The sequence below is a fragment of the Aulostomus chinensis genome, chromosome 2 (genome assembly GCF_037954235.1).
Source record: "Aulostomus chinensis isolate RoL2024-O1b breed Wild chromosome 2, RoL_Achi_v1.0, whole genome shotgun sequence".
Taxonomy (NCBI): domain Eukaryota; kingdom Metazoa; phylum Chordata; class Actinopteri; order Syngnathiformes; family Aulostomidae; genus Aulostomus; species Aulostomus chinensis.
The window spans coordinates 7,453,638-7,476,080 of NC_141321.1; the positions used below are offsets into that span (position 1 = coordinate 7,453,638).

A 22,443-nucleotide genomic window follows, 5' to 3' on the forward strand; every position below is an offset into this window, starting at 1 on the left:
TTCGTTCTTGTAATGAAGCCTGTTTTGTGGCAAACATCAGTTAACGATGAACGTTTGATTGTCCTTATTAGCCGAGTGGATTTGACTAACAGGACCGTGAGAGGGTATGTGAAAAGGAAGTTTCCCTGGGACGACGAAGACTGCGAGCCACCAGCAGTACGTTGGACACGTCTCACACTGAACTCATTTCTATTCTTTGCCAGTTTCATTGTTCAAAATTGGAAAAATCCCAACAAAAACCAATTTTAACATATGTCTCTCCACAGAAAAAATTTAAAGTAGCACATGAGTCTGACCTGCGTCAGAGGTGAGGAAACCTACCATGAAGCATTTGATTTTCTGTCAGTTTACTGAACCGACTTTCGCTCTTGTAATGAAGCCTGTTTTGTGGCAAACATCAGTTAACGATGAACGTTTGATTGTGTTTATTAGCCAAGTGGATTTGACCAACAGGACAGTTAGAGGGTCTGTGAAAAGGAAGTTTCCCTGGGACGACGAAGACTGCGAGCCACCAGCAGTACGTTGGACACGTCTCACACCGAACTCATTTCTATTCTTTGCCAGTTTCATTGTTCAAAATTGGAAAAATCCCAACAAAAACCAATTTTAACATATGTCTCTCCACAGAAAAAATTTAAAGTAGCACATGAGTCTGACCTGCATCAGAGGTGAGGAAACCTACCATGAGGCATTTGATGTTCTGTCGGTTGACTGAACTTGACTTTTGCTCTTGTAATGAAGCCTGTTTTGTGGCAAACATCAGTTAACGATGAACGTTTGATTGTGTTTATTAGCCAAGTGGATTTGACGAACAGGACCGTGAGAGAGTCTGTGAAAAGGAAGTTTCCCTGGGACGACGAAGACTGCGAGCCACCAGCAGTACGTTGGACACGTCTCACACCGAACTCATTTCTATTCTTTGCCAGTTTCATTGTTCAAAATCGTAAAAAAACAACAACAAAAATCGATTTTAACATGTCTCTCCACAGAAAAAATTTAAAGTAGCACATGAGTCTGACCTGCGTCAGAGGTGAGGAAACCTACCATGAGGCATTTGATGTTCTGTTGGTTTACTGACAATGACAACGGTTGTTTTCATCCCCAGAATCAATGCGGCAGGAGATTGTGCCACCTCTCCCTCAATAGCTAGAGCAGAGAGTGGTGCTTCCTTGATGCAGGAAGTCTGTGGTCCACCAGCGGTAAGTTTGCCAGGCCTCACATTAAATTCATTTGAAATCTCTGCAAACAGGGCTGCACGGTGGTTCAGTGGTTAGCACTGTGGCCTCACAGCAAGAAGGTTCCGGGTTTGAGTCCTGGCTCGAGCACGGGATCTTTCTGTGTGGAGTTTGCATGTTCTCCCTGTGCCTGCGTGGGTTCTCTCTGGGTATTCTGGCTTCCTCCCACCGTCCAAGGACATGCAATTTGGGGACTAGGCTAATTGGATACTCTAAATTGACCGTAGGTCTGAATGTGAGCGTGAATGGTTGTTCGTTTCTCCATGTTGGCCCTGCGATGGACTGGCGACCTGTCCAGGGTGTACCCCGCCTCTCGCCCATTGACGCTGGGATAGGCTCCAGCCCCCCCGCGACCCTTAATGTGTAGGAATAAGCGGAAGATGACGATGGATGGATGGATCTCTGCAAACTTTATTTTTCCACTTTTGTAAACCAAAGAGAATGTTTGTGCCTCCGCAGGAAACGCTTAAAGTTGACGAGAGTCCCTGCCGACAACTGAGGTAAGGAACTCTACCGACAGGCCTGATAGTGAAGCTCCCCTCCCTCCCGACACACACTCTCTCTCACACACACACACTCTCTCTCTCACACACACACACACTCTCTCACACACACACACACACACACACACACACACACACACACACACACACACACAGAGTTCATTTACTCAGTGTATTTGATGTTCTGTCAGTTGACTAGTCATTCAGCTAACTCTTCTCTTGTAACCAAACCTGCTGCATGACAAACACAAGTTGACATTTGTTTGTGTTTTCCCAGCAGAGACGCTGCTGCCACCAGGACCTCAACTACAGGGGTTGAGTTGGAGGAGGAAGACCAGGGGCCACCAGTAGTGGTGGGTTTGACGGACCTCAGACTCATTTATGCGATTCCCAAGATTTATTTTTTCCTTTGGAAACACAAAAAAAAAATATAACAACTTTTATTTTTCCGCAGGAAAAAACTGAACAAGACAGCCTTCCATGGGATGCCGGGCTCCAATATGTAAATTTCCAGCTGATGGAATGGCGTGGGTTAGTAAATTTGCTCAAAAACACTCAAGGAGCAAAATAAAAAAATAACCCAGAATTAATTTCTTTTCATGTGAATCAATTTGTCTATTTGTTTTTCAGGTTTCCAAACCCAGGCAATAACTGCGACATGAACTCCAGCCTCCAGAGCCTGATTGCACTGGAGGACTTCATCTCTGATGTGCAGGGCCAGGAGGATGTCTGGGTTTCAGTCCCTGAGACTCAACTGCTCAGGTATGGCAGCCATGCGTGCGCACGCGCACACACACACACACACACACACACACACACACACACACACAAACAGAGTTCATTTACTCAGTGTATTTGATGTTCTGTCAGTTGACTAGTCATTCAGCTAACTCTTCTCTTGTCACCAAACCTGCTGCATGACAAACACAAGTTGACATTTGTTTGTGTTTTCCCAGCAGAGACGCTGCTGCCACCAGGACCTCAACTACAGGGGTTGAGTTGGAGGAGGAAGACCAGGGGCCACCAGTAGTGGTGTGTTTGACGGACCTCAGACTCATTTATGCGATTCCCAAGATTTATTTTTTCCTTTGAAAACACAAAAAAAATAGATAACAATTTTTATTTTTCCACAGGAAAAAACTGAACAAGACAGCCTTCAATGGGATGCCGGGCTCCAGTGTGTAAATTTCCCACTGATGGAATGGCGTGGGTTAGTAAATCTGCTCAAAAACACTCAAGGAGCAAAATAAAAAAATAACCCAGAATTAATTTCATTTCATGTGAATCAATTTGTCCATTTGTTTTTCAGGTTTCCAAACCCTGGCAATAACTGCTACATGAACTCCAGCCTCCAGAGCCTGATTGCACTGGAGGACTTCATCACTGATGTGCAGGGCCAGGAGGATGTATGGGTTTCAGTCCCTGAAGCTCAACTACTCAGGTATGGCAGCCATGTGCGCACACACACACACACACACGCGCGCGCGTGCGCGGTTCTGAAAACCCAACTTTTTCATTGTTGAAGATTCTTTCTGCAGTCGATGGAGTTGTTAACTGCTAATTCTGCTGCTCTCCCTGCCTTTTGCTATCCATGTGTGCACATGGGAGGGCAAGGAGGTCCCAGAACAGGGCCATGTTGAACTTCCTACTAAGGTGCTTCATTTCGCAAAAGTGTTCTTGAATGATTTGTTTTGCTCCCTTTACAGTTGCCTCATGGACATTGTGAGGGTCCACTGCTCTGATGATCCATACAAGAAATTACACCACCTGTCTTTATTCAAGAACATCCTCTCCATGAATGCTCCAGAGTTTGAGGACTCAGAGCAAAAGGTAAGTGTTCATCTGACCACTAAGTTCTCCAACAATTAAGGACCTCTTTTGACTCTTTGGATTTTTGTGAATATAGGCCCATGTATTTCTTCCTCAATAAATTTAAGCCCTTGATATCTGTGTGTGTTCAGGATGCTTATGAGTTCCTGAATGAAATCCTGAACCAGGTCCAAACGTTGGCACCAACTCTGCAGCATGTAGCCGCCGGTAAAGGAAGGAGATACAGGTGCCCTGTAAAAGAACACATGATGTTCACAATGAGGAGCACCAGGACCTGCAAGAAGTGAGTGTACACACACTCACACGCACGCACGCACGCACACACAGCAGGTGGCAGCAAACCGCAGCTACTCATAATTCACCATTCATTTGACACAATGAATGCAGTATCAAAGCATTTTTGCTGGACTTTAACCTGTGACAAGCCAAACACCCTGTCGTAACATTTCAATGCGCCGTTGCTCAGCTTAGAAAGATTGTTTAGACTGATTGTTTTTATTGAAACTAGCAGATCTCAGTACAACGCCAGAGTGATTCTCAATGAACCGGACTAAATGAGGTCCGGTGCATCACTCAGATGTGAACTGGTCACAATGCAATGTTTGTCTTCCTTGACTGTGCAGATGCGGAGCCCAGTCGCATCGAGACGAGGACTTCACTGATCTCTCTCTGTCTCTGGAGCCTGGAGCTTCGGTCCAGCAAATGCTGTACAATCAACTGAAGGTAAGATGCACCTGTCGCCCCTTAGTGACATCATCTCATCACAAACACACACACACACACACACAGATTTCTGTGTATAGCGGTTTTATTTTCTTGTGCAGGCGCACTCAAATACAAATCTTAAAGACAAACAATTTTCTTCAGCGAGTGAAAGGTCCATTTATTGAGGTCGGTCAGGCCGCATGCAATCACACTGTAATATTCAAAACAAAATGCCCTTGTCACACAAAACAACAACAAAAATATGAAATGAACTACATGACAATGTCATTTCCATTTTGACATAACTTAAAATAAATAGTTGAATAAAACAAAACATGACCCCTGTCATGAATCCAAAACAATATGTCAGGAGGGGTTAAGAACACTTCTCTTTTTAAATCTACACAAAGAGCCACAAGGTGATGTGGCTGCGCGGGCAGAGTTGTGATATAAACTTGGAGTTCCGGCCTGACCGGCCACTCAGTAAAACCTTCCAAACCTCCCTACGGCCACCCTGCCTTGATGTGCTGTCCCAACCAAAACACACAGTGAAGGAATAACAGTTCGGGGGCCACAGAGAGGTGGCTGTCCTGTTGAGGAGCACCGTTCTAGTGTGTCACTCATTGTATGTTTTCTCTCTGTGACAGGATGAAGATCTGGAACGCACTTGCAAATGTGGGTTTCAGATGTCCACCAACCGGTGCCACTTTGAGAGCCTGCCCAAGTATGCACCCATCCATTGACATGCACTCCCAAATTTGCTTGTTTTTTTGGTTTTCCATCACTCAGACGGAATTTATTTCATACTTAGTTGCCTCCTAATGTAAATTAAGTTCGACTGAATTGAGGTTCATTGGTGACCGAAGGTTGAAACGTCAGTGAACTGACCTCAACAATTCTGATGACCATCGTGTTGAAATAATTCATCAAAAATACTCCAGCTCACATCCATCAATTGTCTTGCGCTTATTCCCGTTAAGGGTCGTGGGGGGTGGAGCCTATCCCAGCAACTACGGGCAAGAGGCGGGGTTCACCCTGGACAGGTCACCAGTCCATCACAGGGCCAACACATAGAGACAGACAACCATTCACATTCACAGTCACACCTACGGTCAATTTAGAGTATCAATCAGCCTCGTCCCCTCTTGATGTCTTTGGACTGTGGGAGGAAGCTGGAGTACCAGAGAGAACCCACACAGGAACAGGGAGAACATGGAGACTCACACAGAAAGATCCTGTGCTGGAGCCGGGACTGGAACCTGGAACCTTCTTGCTGTGAGGCCACAGCGCTGACCACTGCACCACCGTGCCGCCCCCATCTTACATCTTTTCTCACATTCTCCTTCTGCAGAATGCTGATGCTTCATCTCAAGCGTTACCGCTACAATAAGCACTACTTCTGTATGGAGAAGATCTGCGATCCAGTGGAGCTGCACAGTACTCTGATGGTGCCCTCCAGCCAGGTAAGAAATGGCTCACCTGAGTTCAGCTACAACACGCGTAGTGTGTCGGTTTGTGTTTTGACGTTTGCTGAGTGTGCTTCTAACTTTTTAATCATGTTCCTTCTCAGGGAGCCTCTCAGTACCATTTAAGGAGCATCATCAGCCACTTCGGCGAAACTGGGGATTCAGGTAAAACAATCACTCAGACACCCACTGAATTAACCCAGTTCAAATCCCTTTTTACCTTTATTCTGCTGAAGGAACTGAAAGGTTACGTGTAATTTCTTACGTATAATATTCAAACTTAAATAGATCACTTTAGTGTGACAGTTGTCAAGAATTGCTGACATTTACAGGTTTTTGGCAGTTCTCTCATTCTGATTTCTCAAACTGCTTCTACCTGTCAAACCTGGATGTTCAAACAGCTGATCTAACAGTAACTCCTCTCGTCTCAGGACACTACATGAGTCACGTTCACTGCCCAGACATCCACCTTGGCAGCTACCCCAACACCTGGCTGACTTTCAATGACGAAGAGGTCAGCGTGGCACCTGGGGACTGCATCTGTACGTTGCATGAGGAGACTGCTTACATTTTATTCTATGAAAGAACGGTGCTGTGAACAGTCGACCCTCTTTGCGGTGGAGGTGGCATGGAATGACCAGAGAGAGGCAAGTCCAGCAATTCTTCTGGCGCCTGATGTACCCCCTTGATAGTATTCCCCCCTTACCCCCACCAGTTCATTCAAGCAACAACACCCCCCTCTCAAGTCTGACCGTGGTCTCTCCCGGAAGGTTTACCTGGTGACGGTACCCGGCCGGATTCTTTTGGACCCAGACACCTGGAGGACACAACAGAAAGGTGAGTGGCACTATCAAACACTGGCACCCTATTGCTCTCTACCCTGCGGAACTTTGGCACCACGAAACCTCCTTCCGCTGCTCGATGCCTCCAATCCTCATTGTCACATCTCCCTTCTGATAGGTGGAGCGACGCCGGCGCAGCCGCATCTGCCTGAGGACCACCGCCACCAATGTATGGTTAAATGATTCAATAAATATGCATAATCAATAAATAAAGATGCCGCAAGCTGGATAGGTAGCGGTGTGCAAATCCGCTCTGTAACTTACTGTGCAAAATTCAATATTGTGCGAATTGTGAAATACTGTTCAAAACAACCCCGGTGCAACCTTTCTACATTCCTATCGTAACGAAGGGCTCTTCGTTACAGGTGCGACACTAAGTCCTTATGCCAGTACTCAAAATTTCAATACTTGAATTTGACTTTGTCCAGACAATGATCCCAGAACCTTCTTGTTTAGAAGGACTGATAAAGCCTCTGACCAAGCTGGAGCAGATCCTAGCAGAGGGTTCTTTAGGAGGGTGTGTGTGAGCCTGCACTGACTGAGAGGGTGCCTGTGAGATGATCAAGCAGAACAGCGAGGACAACACCAGTGGGCAGACCTCCCTCTTACACAGTTAAACACATAACTTAAGTAGAACAATATTTCTTTCTCCAAGCAGAAATGATAAGTCTTTTGACTCCACAAGGACCCCGTCTCAGAGCAACACAAGGGAGAAAGCAATAGCAATACATGGACTGGTGATCGCACAAAGGCAGGGAGGAGAGGGAGAGGAGGAACGCTCCGCAAACCAGACTGAGCAGAAGAAGAGAGAGAGGGGCGAGAACTTCTCAACTCGTAAAGTGTCAGGAGAGAACTCCTGTTGTGATTTGATGCTGATAGAAATGGACTTCAACAGGATGAGACTGAGCAAAACATAAGAGAATACAAAATGCATTTATTTTGGTTCTTAATCTGTCGATTGAATGTTGGGATATTTATTTTGGTATCTAAAGCACTTTTTAATGAACAGGAGATCATATTCAACTGATTGCTTGCATTCACTGATGAAGATTAAGCAATTTGAAGTAACATAGAAATTTGAGGATGTAATGCATCATATGGCAGCACGGTGGTGCAGTGGTCAGCACTGTGGCCTCACAGCAAGAAGGTCCCGGGTTCCAGTCCCGGCTCCAGCACAGGATCTTTCTGTGTGGAGTCTGCATGTTCTCACTGTTCCTGTGTGGGTTCTCTCTGGTACTCCAGCTTCCTCCCACAGTCCAAAGACAGCAAGAGGGGACGAGGCTGATTGATACTCTAAATTGACTGTAGGTGTGACTGTGAGTGTGAATGGTTGTCTGTCTCTATGTGTTGGCCCTGTGATGGACTAGAGACTTGTCCAGGGTGAACCCTGCCTCTCACCTGAAGACAGCTGGGATAGGCTCCACCCCCCCCCCCCCCCCGGACCCTTAACAGGAATAAATGGAGGAAAATGGATGGATGGAAATTTATTGCTTTGACAATTTATTGTTTTATTCATAGTCATTTAAATTTGGAGCTTCATTGCATGATTGTTGTGCAACAAAAAACTGTCAGAACTGAAGGTCCATTCAGCACATTTCATGTAAAATTGTGCCCGGCAGGTCTGTGTGGCTGTGAGTGTGAATGGTTGTCTTTCTCTGTGTGTTGGCCCTGTGATGGACAGGTGACCTGTCCAGGGTGAACCCTACCTCTCACCTGAAGGCTGCTGGAATAGGCTCCACCCCCCGTGTGAAGAAAATGGATGGATGTTTATGTATTCTGTTCTTTTCATTAGATGTGAGTTAACAAGTCATGAGCCCCTGGTAATGTATAATGCCTATGAACTGTGTAGTTCATAAGAAATACTGTATATAACCTGCTTTAACTGTTTTAGACCGTTAGTCTCTGTGCTTCTCCATAAAAGTGTAAAATGTATGTGGAAGGACAAACCACAGGTGCCAACATGTACACTATGTGGTCTGGTTGTAAAAGTCTAAAAAAAAAACCCAACGGATTTTGTGGCTTCTGGGTGACAGATTGATGGTTGTTTCTGTTGGTTCTAGAGACTAGAACCATTTGGCTCCAACCTAAATAGCCACCTCACAAATGGCCAGGAACTCTTTTCAACTTTTGGTCATCACCTGTGTTTGACCCCAATCTGCATGCCCCCTCCCAGTAAATGTGAAGAGATGTATAAATACCTGACAGTTTCTCAGAACAACAGAGAACTTCTGATGCTCCATGAGTGTGTTGTAACTTCTCTCTCATGCATGCATAAACTAGAATAGAAGCTTTGAGTTTCCAAGCCTCCTTCATGGTCACTGCTCCACTGGACCCCTCAATACACACCACCACACTAACACATGCTGTTTTCTGTGCCACTTACAGGCTGCAGATGCTGGAGGCCATCTGGAAGCACTGGAAAGGACCCATCAGCCCGGCGCTCTACATGTCTGACGCTGAGGCTCAGCAGTTCCTGCGCCACGCTCAAGCAGAACCGTAAGAATGTTTGCTACCACATAATGTACAAGGAGGGTCACTTCTATCCAGTCAACCTGGTGAGAAATGTGGCCCTCAAGAATGCCAACACGCCCTACGTCTTCCTGATGGTCTTGCTCGCATGACTCTCCCTGCTTGCTGGAAACCTGGAGAGTGAGTAGCAGCACAGTCAGAAATGAAATGACTGCGCATATTAAAGGGAACAATAAAACAAATTTGAATCACTACAGTGTCATTTTCCTGGAGCTCGAAAGTCAAAAGCAGATTTATAAAAGAAGACTAAAGGTTTGGTTTGTGTTGCGAGGTCACAGGAATCTCACAGAGAACAGAAGAACTAGCAGATTCTTGATGCAACTCAGTCTTCAAAGGAAAGATTAAGCTGAATGTTGAAACACATGGAGCCTTTTTTTTTCTTTAGTTGGAGTTTTCAGTCTGACATCGAAGAGAGCGGCCGTGGCTGCATCAGTGACCCGCAGTCAGCACTTTGGTTGGAGTCACAAGAGCTGGGGTCAGTGCAGAATGACAGACAGGTGAGTGTGGAAGGGAAGAGTCAGGAGTGCAGGACATACAGTCAGATGTGCTTAGCAGACAGGGAGTGTGCAAACATGGAGGCTGACACAAATAAACTGAGTGTGGCAGGATAGCGCTACACTCCCCACCGTGAGGGGCAGTGTGGCAGACAATTAGTGAGTGGTCACCTATAAATAGACCTGGTCGGACCCTTCTCCGTCCTTTTCCGCTTCCTCTCCCTCCTTTACGGAGCCGACAGCCGTGCATGGTGGCGTCTCGCTGGTCAGCAGATCGGGTTGCAAAACAAAGCGGTGTGGTGTTACCGGGAGCTGGGCTGTCTCCCTTGGGCCGGTGTGTGCGTGGTACGCTTTCTGTGGTCTGGGCTGCGGGCCTCCTGCCTCTCGTCTGACGCCACGATCCTGCTGTCCGTGCGCGGCCGTCAATTGCCGCTGTGAGCCTCGCTGCTGTTTTGGTTCTTCTTCTTCTCTTCTCCTCTTGATACTTGCTGATTCGGCTCATAACGGGCTCCTTTCCCAGTAACGGCGGTTAAAGCCGTGCACTACGGCCTTTATAAGAGCCTCAACGTGGGCCAAGAGAGGGCATCCCGACCCTCATCGGCGCTGAGCCATCCCCTTGGAGACTGGTTTTAATTAGAGGGGCAGACATTTCCTTAATTACTTGAGTTTATTCCTTCTTTATTTGTTATTTCTTCCTTTGAATTATTACTGTTAAGTTTTTGTGGGTTATATCTGATTTATTGTTTAGATCCATTATTATTATTATTATTATTATTATTATTATTATTGCCTTTTGCTCCCCATTTGATCATTTTGATTTAAAATAGTTTCTGTCGGGTTGTTTGTGGTAGTGATATTTGGTTCATGTGGGAGGGTTGCCTTGATTTCATGTTTTTAATGGTGTTCTTTTCTTTTCTTTGACAGGTGTTGAGGGCCCAGAGCGGCAGCGGTCCCCCCTGGTGGTGGTTCCTTGCTCCTTGCAGTGTAGTTTTTTTGGATCCCTCCCCTTTTAGTTACCGCTGTCGTGGTAAGCCCCAGCCCTGTCCCCTTTTCCTTTCGGTAATTCCTCTTGCACTCCTTATTATATCCATTGGTATTCATTTAGTCTGTTGCTCATTTTAAAATATTTTTCTAATAAAAGGTATTTTTATAATTGGAAATCACGGTCCTGTCCTGTGGTATCTCTCGAACTGTGTGCCTTTGTTCAAATGGAAGCCTGGTCATTTTGAAATTTTGTTTATATCCTGGGGTGAAAGCCCCCAGGTGGCGTTGTCGGCAACTGTTCCCCACCGCTCGCCTTGCCACATCTGGCGTTGTCGGCAGGACCCACAAGTAAAAAGGACAGAGACGTGATTTCCATTTTTAATTTTTGTTTGTACTTAACCATTGATTCAGGTTTTATGATAGAGCCAAAACCGCAGTAACGCCACAGTCATTTTTCCTACCCAAAATCATCATCTTTTCCTTTCCTATTGGAGGTCTAGGTGTGGTAGTTTTGTTGTCGGTATGGAAGAGGAAATCCAGCAGCTCAAGGAGCTTGTGCTGCAGCTTAAGGCAGACAATGAGCGGCTGCTCCAGGAGCATACTGCATCTCATTCGGCCCTCGGTGGGGCAGCGTCAGTGTCCTCTGGTACAGCTAGTGGGGCTCCTCCTATTGTGACGGAGTGGCTGGTAGTTATTCCCAGGGACCGCAGATGTCCCGTTTTTAACGGTAGGTCAGGTATCAGGGTAGCTGAGTGGATATAGGAGATACAGGCATGCATGAGAGCCCGGCACCTCTCTGTTGCTGATCAGGCCCTCTTTATCATTGAGCATTTGGAGGGAGAAGCGCATGAGGAGATTAGGTTTCAACCAGGTGTAGAGCATGATGACCCGGCTCTCATTTTTTCCATCTTGCAAGAGCTGTACAGCCATTCCCTGTCCTATGTCACTCTGCAGCAGGCTTTCTTTGCGAGGCAGTGACAGGAAGGTGAGTCACTACAGGAGTTTTTGTTAGCTTTAATGCAGAGCGTCAAGCAGTGCGCTCCTGATGGGATGCCAAACTCTGAAATTCTGCTGCGCGATCAGTTCGTACAGCATGTCCTTGACAGTTCTCTGCGACGTGAACTAAAACAAATGGTTCGGCGCCAGCCCTCTGCTTCACTTCTAGAGGTGCGTGGGGAGGCCATTAGATGGGAGAGGGAGGGTCTTCCTGGGGGTTCTCGTGGGCGCAGCTGCTCTCTTCCGTCCGCTCATGGGTTGCAGCTTAGTGTTCAGAGTCGTTCTATCCCGGCCCCGGCGGTTGTCCCCCAGGGTCCTGGTTTAGCTGAACTGATGGACCTTTTAAAGAGTCAACAGGAGCAGCTTAACCAGCTTACCCGCACCGTAGCTTCCTTGCAGGCGCCCCGACCCAAGGTCGGACGTCACACAATTCTGTCATATGTCGCAGGTGTCAGCAGCCTGGGTACTTTGCCCGCGAGTGCGATGGGGAGCGGGTTCCATCTCGTGCACGTGCTCACTCTGTCACTGGGCTAACTTCTAACCCTTCTAGGCCTGCTTTGTCCACTCGGCAGGCGGAAAACTGAAGCCCGCTGAGCTTTTGAGCCAGAGCTTGGTGGGGGCTCCTCCAGGCTCTGTAGAAAGTAAACTGTCTGGTTTAATGTTCTCTTGTCCAAATGTGAATGTGTTGATGGCCGATGTCCCGGTGTCGTGTTTGGTGGATACTGGGTCCATGGTTTCCACCATCACAGAAAGTTTTTTTCAGGAGCATTTTGCACCTTGGGACCGTGATCGCCTGCAGTCCTGTAACTGGTTGCGGCTCCGGGCAGCTAATGGTTTAGCCATTCCATATGTTGGCTATTTAGAGCTTGATGTGACCCTTTGTGACAAGGTAATGTCTCGTTGTGGGATCTTGGTTGTTAAGGACCCCCCTGTAGCTATGACCTGTCCCTGGAGTCTTGGAGATGAATGTTATCAGACGTTGTTATCAAGATCTTTTTGGGGCCTATGACCGGTCTCTGTTTGAGGCACCCTCAGTGCTACAGGCCCCTGGCCCAGTTATTGAGGCCCTTCAGAAATGTCACCAGGCTGCAGCCCAGGTTCCCGAAAACCCCACTGGTTCAGTGAGGGTGCAAGGTAAGCAGGCCCTTCGTATCCCTGGTGGGGTAATGAAGATTGTAACTACTTCCTGGCCAATCATTGACTCCACGCTTCATACTGATGTTAATAAAGTGCATTTATTTTCTTTGTCGTATGGTTTAAGCACCGTTGAACACCTTGAAAACTAAAAGGAAAATGAGATGGAAAATCTCAAAGAATATTTGTCATGACAGACAGCAGATTTATACATATTCAAATAAATGAAACTCTATTAGACTACATTAACCTCTAAACATTACTTTCTTTAGTTACACAGATTAAACAGCTACAGATTTAAATCCTATAACTTGTGTCTCCTTTAAAAAAACAAAAAAAACAAATGTCCTCGTAAGCAATAGGAATTCAAATTCTAAACACACTGTAGACACTGTTAGCTCACTAGATCAACTGCAGTGAAATTCAGCTCTTGTAGTGAATAAAGAACAAACCAAACTTCAAGTCGTGCACAAATGGCATTTAAAGTGGATCATGTGCTAATGTGTCAATAGCTTACAATGCAAAATAGCTAGCTGCACAGTAATGAAATGCAATTGATATGCAAATTCGCGTTTCACACAATCACTCGGTACTATTAACATCAAACATCAAGTTAGTACAGAACAAAGGAAAGCTATTTACCGTGTGCGCCCTTGACCAGTTGTAGAATGAAACTTAAACTTATTACTCTGTCTCTCTTTCGCTCCGTCTCTCTTTCGCGCCGTTTCTCTGCCGCACTTCCGTGTTTTACGCGCTTCCGTGTTTGACGCGCTTTAACTGTTTACGCCTAGCGGACTTCTGATCTGCGTCAGAGGGTCACGTGATAAACAAGAGTAAACTTAAAATAAATAAATACAATCATTTACAAAGATAGTGGCCAGCACTTACTCATCACATTTTTCAGATCAGGCTGTGCTGTTTGAGCCCCCTGACTCTGGTTTGCCAAGTGGGTTGCTGGTTGGCACCCTGTTTGGTTTGTGTTGTCCGGGGTACGGCTTACATTCCGGTGGTCAATGTGGGGACAACTGATATTCTTTTGCACCCACGGATCTGTCTGGGTGCTCTCAGTCGCGCCCAAGTTGTCAGTCTACCCACAGAGGTAACTGAGGTGAGGCTGACTACAGCTATCGTCTCCTCCCAAGTAGCTTCTGGCTCAACCTCAGGGGTTTCCCCACCAGTAGATTTGGCCATGTTGACAGAGGAAGAGCAGATGGAGGTGAGGTCCTTGTTACAGGAATACAGTTCAGTCTGTGCAGCCCATGATGGCGACTTGGGCTGTACCAACCTCAGCTCCCACGACATTCCGCTCCTGGATGATGTCCCTGTGAGGCAGAGATACCGCAGTATCCCCTTCAGAGTACGAAGCTGTAAAAGCTCACATCAACCAGCTTCTTGAAGCGCAGGTCAGTAAGGAGAGCAGTAGCCCTTGTGCCTCACCCATTGTTTTGGTCCGTAAGAAGGACAGCAGTTTGCGCTTGTGCGTAGATTACCGTCTTCTTAACAGTAAGACTAGGAGAGACGCTTTCCCTTTGCCGCGCATTGAGGAAAGCCTAGATGCACTCAGTGGTGCCCGCTGGTTCTCCACCGTTGATTTTGCCAGTGGGTACAACCAGGTACCAGTGTCGGAGCCAGATCGGCCCAAGACCGCTTTTTGTACTCCGTTCGGAATTTTTGAGTTCAATCGGATGCCTTTTGGACTGTGCAACGCCCCAAGTACTTTCCATCGGCTGATGCAGAGAATGTTTGGAGATCAGCAGGGGCAGTCTCTCCTCTTGTACCTTGATGATATTGTCGTCTTCTCCTCCTCTGTGTCCCAGCATCTGCAGTGGCTGAAAGTTGTGCTGGGTCGCCTTCAAAAGGAAGGCTTGAAGGCCAAACTTGAGAAGTGCATCTTCTTCCAGAAGGAAGTTAAGTACTTGGGTCATGTTGTTTCCAGTGAGGGTGTCTCCACAGACCCCGAAAAGATTGAGGCTGTGTCCAAATGGAAACGACCCCGTCATGTTTCCAAGCTGCGCTCCTTTTTGGGTTTCGCCAGCCACTACCAGCGTTTTGTGGAGGGCTTTTCCCAATTGGCCAGTCCTCTGCATAAGTTAGTGGCTGAGCTCACCAGCAAAAAGTCCAGAAAAGGGTCTGGGCAGGCTCATAGTGCTTCCTGGACGTCCCAGTGTGAGGCCAGTTTTGAGGCCTTGAAGTCAAGGTTAGTGTCAGCCCCAGTTTTGACTTACGCTGACTTTTCTCGTCCTTTCATTTTGGAAGTTGACGCTAGTCACAGTGGGCTGGGGCAGTGCTCTCCCAAGAGACCGACAGAGGTGTTCAGCCTGTAGCTTATGCCAGCTGTTGAAAGCTGTTCTTGGCCCCGAGGCTCGAGCAGCCCCTCCTAGGGCCCACTCGCCTCGCAGATCAGAACAGATGGAGGCTGACTCCCTCAGTGATGGTGACTTGTGGCTCTTGGTACCCGAAACACCTTTACCTCCTGCGGGCCCGAGTAGTTCCTCCGCTGAAACCTGTTCAGAGGTTCAGGCCAGCTCAAGTGCATTTCCTACATCGAGGGGCATTGTACCATCTTTTTATTCTTTGTCCCCCTTAGAGCAACCCAGCACCAGTCAGCAAGTTCCGCGTCGGACGGCTCGCACTACAGCTGGCCACCATTCCAACCCTTACCATCTCCCCTTACCTGCAGACCAGCATGGTAATCCAGTACAGTCTGTATATAATGCCCAAATGGCCATTTTCAGGCCCTGGTGTTAGCATTTGTAATTTTTTTGTTTCATCGTCGGGCCGACGACACAAAAGCTGGGGGTAGATGTGGCAGGATAGCGCTACACTCCCCACCGTGAGGGGCAGTGTGGCAGACAATTAGTGAGTGGTCACCTATAAATAGCCCTCGTCGGACCCTTCTCCGTCCTTTCCGCTTCCTCTCCCTCCTTTACAGAGCCAACAGCCGTGCGTGGTGGCGTCTCGCTGGCCAGCAGATCGGGTTACAAAACAAAGGTATGCATGCTTGCTCTGCTCGATTATTCAGTGTCACGGGCCCCGTGTTTACTCCGGTTTTGCTCCGTTCAGCAGTGTGGTGTTACCGGGAGCTGGGCTGTCTCCCTTGGGCCGATGTGTGCGTGGTGCGCTTTTTGTGGGTAAGACGCATAGTTGTCTGCCTTTCATATCAAGCTGCCGATGATCTGTGGTGTTTTGATTATCCTCTCCCGGCCATCGTTTGTGTAGTCTGGGCTGCGGGCTTCCTCCTCCTACCTCGTCTGACGACACGATTCTGCTCTCCGGTAGGAAATGTTTATTCTTGGCATTTGTTATTTTGTAATGCCCTATATCCACATTTTAATTAGGTTAACTTGTTTATTTTGCAGCGCGCGGCCGTCAATTGCCGCTGTGAGCCTCGCTGCTGTTTTGGTTCTTCTTCTTCTCTTCTCGTCTTCTTCATTTTTGATTTTTGCTGATTCGGCTCATAACGAGCTCTGCTCCCAGTAACTGCGGTTAAAGCCGTGCACTACGGCCTTTTTAAGAGCCTCAACGTGGGCCAAGAGAGGGCATCCCGACCCTCATCGGCCCTGAGCCATCCCTCTTGGAGACTGGTTTTAATTAGAGGGGCAGACATTTCCTTAATTACTTGAGTTTATTCCTTTTTTATTTGTTATTTCTTTCTTTGAATTATTACTGTTTTTGTGGGTTATATCTGATTTATTGTTTAGAACCATTATTATCATTATCATTATTATTATTATTATTATTGCCTTCTGCTCCCCATTTGATCATTTGGATGTAAAACAGTTTCTGTTGGGTTGTTTGTGGTAGCGATATTTGGTTCGTGTGTGAGGGTTGCCTTAATTTCATGTTTTTAATGGTGTTCTTTTCTTTTCTTTGACAGGTGTTGAGGGCCCAGAGCGGCAGCGGTCCCCCCTGGTGGTGGTTCCTTATTCACGTTTTTTTTTTTGGTTTGCTGTGTCATGGGTGCAGTGTAGTTTTTTTGGATCCCTCCCTTTTAGTTACCGCTGTCGTGGTAAGCCCCAGCCCTGTCCCCTTTTCCTTTCGGTAATTCCTCTTGCACTCCTTATTATATCCATTGGTATTCATTTAGTCTGTTGCTCATTTTAAAATATTTTTCGAATAAAAGTATTTTTATAATTGGAAATCACGGTCCTGTCCTGTGGTATCTCTCGAACTGTGTGCCTTTGTTCAAATGGAAGCCTGGTCATTTTGAAATTTTGTTTATATCCTGGGGTGAAAGCCCCCAGGTGGCGTTGTCAGCAACTGTTCCCCACCGCTCGCCTTGCCACAAGAGGGGAGTAAACTTTGGAGTGAAAAGGCAGAAACAAACAAGCGCAACGAAAGAGATGATGAAGAAGAAGAAGAAATCCATCCATCCATTGTCTTCCTCTTATTCCTATTAAGGGTCGCGGGGACAGGTCACCAGTCCATCTCAGGGCCAACACATAGAGACAACCAACCATTCACACTCACAGTCACACCTACTGTCAATTTAGAGTATCAATCAGCCTCGTCCCCTCTTGATGTCTTTGGACTGTGGGAGGAAGCTGGAGTACCAGAGAGAACCCACACAGGAACAGGGAGAACATGCAGACACCACACAGAAAGATCCTGTGCTGGAGCCAGGACTGGAACCTGGAACCTTCTTGCTGTGAGGCCACAGTGTTGACCACTGCACCACCGTGCAGCCCTGATGAAGAAATATGGAAGGAATATTCACTCTGCAGCTCATGATGGTATCGCACTTCTGCACTCTACGTTTCTCCCTCTCATCATCAGGGACTCTTCCAAGGACACTTGTATGGGAAGAGTGCCACCGGGAGTGAAGGGGAAGTGCCATTTGTCTTTTGAGTGCTCATGGAAAGAAAACTGAAGAGAGAGGGAGAGAGCGCTGACATCTGTCGCTGGCTCTAGTTTAGGCGGATCCACATACGTTAGATAATGATCCAAATTCCTTTCATGCCAAACTGGTTCGCTCAGTTCATTTCTCAGCAAAACCTTCTTCATCTATAAATGATGCTTCTTTTTTGAAATATAAACAGAAATATGACATCACTTTTGAGTACTGGGAATTTGCTTTGATCTGGGGACCACCAGGTAGGGAGCCAAAAGGGACTTAACCTCCAACTTGTCCAGCCACCACCCAATCCTCAGCTAGTTGCATGGGGGTGGGGGGCACTTTTGGTAATTGTAGTCTCGTGTACATGGTCGTAAAAAAAATCAAGTGGGTTCTCTTGATTGTGGTTGGACCAATGTCATCAGTAGTCCATGAGAGGCCCCTTTACAGTTTGGCCCCCAAGCAATAAGCTAGTGTGTCCTTCCCCGTTGCAATGCCCCTGGGCACCATCTTTGGTTGGTTGGTGAGCAGACAGTTTGGTGTCTGTATGGGCACAACTCAACTGCACACATTCACTGAGTCACGAAGAACAAGTTGTATCAAGTAACTCTCCCGAACCACAAATTGTTACATATCTGGTCATGCATGGGTGTATTCTAGAACTTACACAGGGCCTTGAAGCCCATCTGCCTCAAGTTCTTGTGATATAAAAGGTCACTCCAGCTACGGACTTGTAACTGAATCTCTCAATATTTAAAAAAAAAAAAAATAGATGAAATGCCAGCTACAATGTCAAAGGAGACAAAGACCCAACTTGCCCTCAGCTCTACGTCTTTCAGTTTAAGTGTTACAGTTTTTCTCGATTGCCTGCACACATTTTCCGAAAGCAAGCCTCATGGTCTCAGAACTCTACACACAAATCCAAAAACACACACACAGTGGGCAAAACCCATCACTTCGCCTGCAAAATGAAGCCTTACTTTCAAAACAAGGTAATTTCTTCTCAAAATGGTATTTTGTTGTCAAATGACAAACACAAACCTTAAATGAGTAGACAGTTATAAGAGTCAGTAGAACACTGATGTGCTCTACATAAAACACTACGATGAAAGGAAAGCTCTTTTTCTGCATTCATCATAATGCCTTTTTTGTTTAGTGTTACACTGCAGACAGATGTCAAATATTTTGGAATATAGTTTTTATAACCAGAACAAACAAATGAGGAACGGTGACAAATACATTTTATTTTTCCCAACAAAACAATGTACACAGTATACAACCCAACCATCACAAAGATGCCGGACAGCCTCATCCCCTCTTGATGTCTTTGGACTGTGGGAGGAAGCTGGAGTACCAGAGAGAACCCACACAGGAACAGGGAGAACATGGAGACTCACACAGAAAGATCCTGTGCTGGAGCCGGGACTCGAACCCCGAACCTTCTTGCTGTGAGGCCACAGTGCTGACCACTGCACCACCGTGCAGCCCAGAAAAACGCAGTTACAGTAAAAACAAACAAACAAACAAAAACCCGATGCTGCATCCTGTCTTCAGTTCAGGTCAGGCTCCAACACCTTATCGGGAGCTATCGCCTGGCATGGTGAACCCAGCCATGAAAAGAATCAAGTGTTATATCTCCAGATGCATCTTCCATAGCTTGGCGAAGGGTTATACATGTTTGTGCTTACTGGTCATACACCTTCCATCTACAGGCAAAAAAAAGTCGGATTGAGGAATGGAGAATATGGAGGAAAATAAACAACTAAAAAGCGTGGGTGGGCAGTGAACCAGTTCGGAATCAGAGCAGCTCCTTGGAAACTTACATTATCCCAAAGACAATGTACCTGAGCTGCTCTGGGTCATCTAACTCATCTGGAGTGTGGTGTGTAGAGTGTCCAGGAATGTGATCAGAGGGGCAGTGTTATAGGGGCCGAGGGTAGCATGGTGGTGGATGATGCCGTGGTGGGAAATCGCTGCACACATTGCGATGTTCTTACCTATTCTCATTTCGGAAAGTCCGGATGATGGATGCCACAGTGTACCTGCTCAAATTTGGCTGTCCTCTTTGCCCGTGTGGTCAACCATGTTAGACCATGGTTGACCACACGGGCAACCAAAGTGGCTCAGATCTCATCTGAAATTACAGTCCTTGGTCTTCCTCATCCTCATCCATGTCCTCCCCCTCCGACTCCCACTCCTCTGGCTCTGCCTCTGTTGGCATCCATTGCTCCAAAATAGAAGTGCTCACCTGTTGCCCTTTCATGCTAAAGCTCTGATTGCTAATTGTAGAACTGTGTGACAAGATTGTAGAACTGTGTGACAAGTGTTTGCCCATGTGACGAGTCAGCCATCCGCGTTTCTGCTTCCTCTTCATTCGCCGTCTCCGCCGCTTGCCGGTACCGACAACAATCCAAGGGGCTCCCGCCGATCTCGCTATCTCTTGAGGGACCGTGAAAAGGCGTTTGTGACTTCAGTTTCTGCCCTAAATCCGATCCCTATCAGGTCCTGGCGGCTGTAAATGGGGTTTCCGTTGCATGGGTGTATCCAGAGAAGATGAAAAAGACATAGAAAACACACAAGGGTGCAGGGTAGTGCAGAGCCTGGAGCCGCTGCGTCCGTGCGCGCCGCCATCTTGAGCAGAAGAAAGAAAAGAAATGTGGTGTATTGTTTAAATAAGACCTCATGAACACCTGTCCATTACCATACTATTACCATATTTTTACCAAGCTGCAATGTAAAGTGCTAATCATGGCCCTCCACCACCATTGTCTTTGAACATTTGGACCTCTAGAATATTTTGTGATGTGATGAAGAAGGGGGGAAAAAAATCATTCCAAAGAACAAAGCCTTTATTCGCATGGGGGTGGGTGGGTGAGTGAGGTTTCATTGCATGGTTGTCCAGCATCAACAGTTGGAGGGCTGCTGTCATCAGGCACTTTCAGGGGACCGCTCATCTTCTGTCATCTTTATCTGTGATGACTGGAGTCAGTCAAGATGACAGCAGTTCTGATTAGGATGATGCATTGATCTTCTTACAGCTGACCAACCTCTCAGTGAAGCTCTTGTATGAAAGCCTGTTCAAGCAAACAACAATGAAAATTGCTCGAGTTTATTAACAGAGGAGATTTGACCGTCAGGTTGTCCCTGAGAAGGAAGGCTAAGTTGTATGTTCAGTAGTACACGCCTCACATTCAACTCATTCATATTCTTTGCGTGTTTTATTTACCAGCTTTTGAAACGTAGAAATATAAAGCACATCTCTCCACAGGAGAAACAAACAAACCTTGAATGGCACATGAGTCTGACCTGCATCAGAGGTGAGGAAACCTACCATGAGGCATTTGATGTTCTGTCGGTTGACTGAACCGACTTTTGCTCTTGTAATGAAGCCTGTTTTGTGGCAAACATCAGTTAACGATGAACGTTTGATTGTGTTTATTAGCCAAGTGGATTTGACCAACAGGACCGTGAGAGGGTCTGTGAAAAGGAAGTTTCCCTGGGACGACGAAGACTGCGAGCCACCAGCAGTACGTTGGACACGTCTCACACCGAACTCATTTCTATTCTTTGCCAGTTTCAGTGTTCAAAATTGGAAAAATCCCAACAAAAACCAATTTTAAAATATGTCTCTCCACAGAAAAAATTTAAAGTAGCACATGAGTCTGACCTGCATCAGAGGTGAGGAAACCTACCATGAGGCATTTGATTTTCTGTCGGTTTACTGAACCGACTTTCGCTCTTGTAATGAAGCCTTTTTTTGTGGCAAACATCAGTTAACGATGAACGTTTGATTGTGTTTATTAGCCAAGTGGATTTGACCAACAGGACCGTGAGAGGGTCCTTGAAAAGGAAGTTTCCCTGGGACGATGAAGACTGCGAGCCACCAGCAGTACGTTGGACACGTCTCACACCAAACTCATTTCTATTCCTTGCCAGTTTCATTGTTCAAAATCGGAAAACAACAACAAAAACCAATTTTAAAATATGTCTCTCCACAGAAAAAAGTTAAAGTAGCACATGAGTCTGACCTGCATCAGAGGTGAGGAAACCTACCATGAGGCATTTGATGTTCTGTCGGTTGACTGAAACGACTTTCGTTCTTGTAATGAAGCCTGTTTTGTGGCAAACATCAGTTAACGATGAACGTTTGATTGTCCTTATTAGCCGAGTGGATTTGACTAACAGGACCGTGAGAGGGTATGTGAAAAGGAAGTTTCCCTGGGACGACGAAGACTGCGAGCCACCAGCAGTACGTTGGACACGTCTCACACTGAACTCATTTCTATTCTTTGCCAGTTTCATTGTTCAAAATTGGAAAAATCCCAACAAAAACCAATTTTAACATATGTCTCTCCACAGAAAAAATTTAAAGTAGCACATGAGTCTGACCTGCGTCAGAGGTGAGGAAACCTACCATGAAGCATTTGATTTTCTGTCAGTTTACTGAACCGACTTTCGCTCTTGTAATGAAGCCTGTTTTGTGGCAAACATCAGTTAACGATGAACGTTTGATTGTGTTTATTAGCCAAGTGGATTTGACCAACAGGACAGTTAGAGGGTCTGTGAAAAGGAAGTTTCCCTGGGACGACGAAGACTGCGAGCCACCAGCAGTACGTTGGACACGTCTCACACCGAACTCATTTCTATTCTTTGCCAGTTTCATTGTTCAAAATTGGAAAAATCCCAACAAAAACCAATTTTAACATATGTCTCTCCACAGAAAAAATTTAAAGTAGCACATGAGTCTGACCTGCATCAGAGGTGAGGAAACCTACCATGAGGCATTTGATGTTCTGTCGGTTGACTGAACTTGACTTTTGCTCTTGTAATGAAGCCTGTTTTGTGGCAAACATCAGTTAACGATGAACGTTTGATTGTGTTTATTAGCCAA

The 22,443-nt window shown here is 46.4% G+C and overlaps 1 protein-coding gene and 1 long non-coding RNA gene across 3 annotated transcripts; both read left to right on the top strand.

Moving 5' to 3' along the window:
• Positions 1-798: 798 nt before the first annotated feature.
• LOC147268943 (uncharacterized) lies at positions 799-2,092 on the top strand. The gene is made up of 2 exons (XR_015119335.1): positions 799-1,735; positions 2,016-2,092. It is a non-coding gene; the product is annotated as an uncharacterized LOC147268943 (long non-coding RNA).
• A 537-nt stretch (positions 2,093-2,629) lies between these two features.
• LOC147268944 (ubiquitin carboxyl-terminal hydrolase 37-like) lies at positions 2,630-7,745 on the top strand. 2 transcript variants are annotated; one of them, XM_086225221.1, is made up of 11 exons: positions 2,695-2,948; positions 3,048-3,179; positions 3,445-3,568; positions 3,700-3,851; positions 4,192-4,291; positions 4,921-4,997; positions 5,625-5,736; positions 5,844-5,904; positions 6,171-6,386; positions 6,510-6,576; positions 6,700-7,745. In XM_086225221.1, exons 1-9 carry the CDS (start codon positions 2,935-2,937, stop codon positions 6,335-6,337), a joined length of 939 nt encoding a protein of 312 aa, XP_086081347.1. In that variant the 5' UTR covers positions 2,695-2,934; the 3' UTR covers positions 6,338-6,386; positions 6,510-6,576; positions 6,700-7,745. The 2 variants fall into 2 exon arrangements, with proteins under 2 accessions (XP_086081341.1, XP_086081347.1); XM_086225215.1 differs by having other exon boundaries at positions 2,630-2,948; positions 6,171-6,576; positions 6,700-7,741.
• The last annotated feature ends 14,698 nt before the right edge of the window (positions 7,746-22,443 follow it).

What these genes read in the sequence shown, in the direction of transcription:
- LOC147268944 (XM_086225215.1), top strand. An exon ending in CCTGAAGCTCAACTACTCAG is followed by an intron (nt 3,180 to 3,444) that starts GTATGGCAGCCA and finishes CTCCCTTTACAG; the next exon opens with TTGCCTCATGGACATTGTGA. An exon ending in CACTTTGAGAGCCTGCCCAA is followed by an intron (nt 4,998 to 5,624) that starts GTATGCACCCAT and finishes CTCCTTCTGCAG; the next exon opens with AATGCTGATGCTTCATCTCA.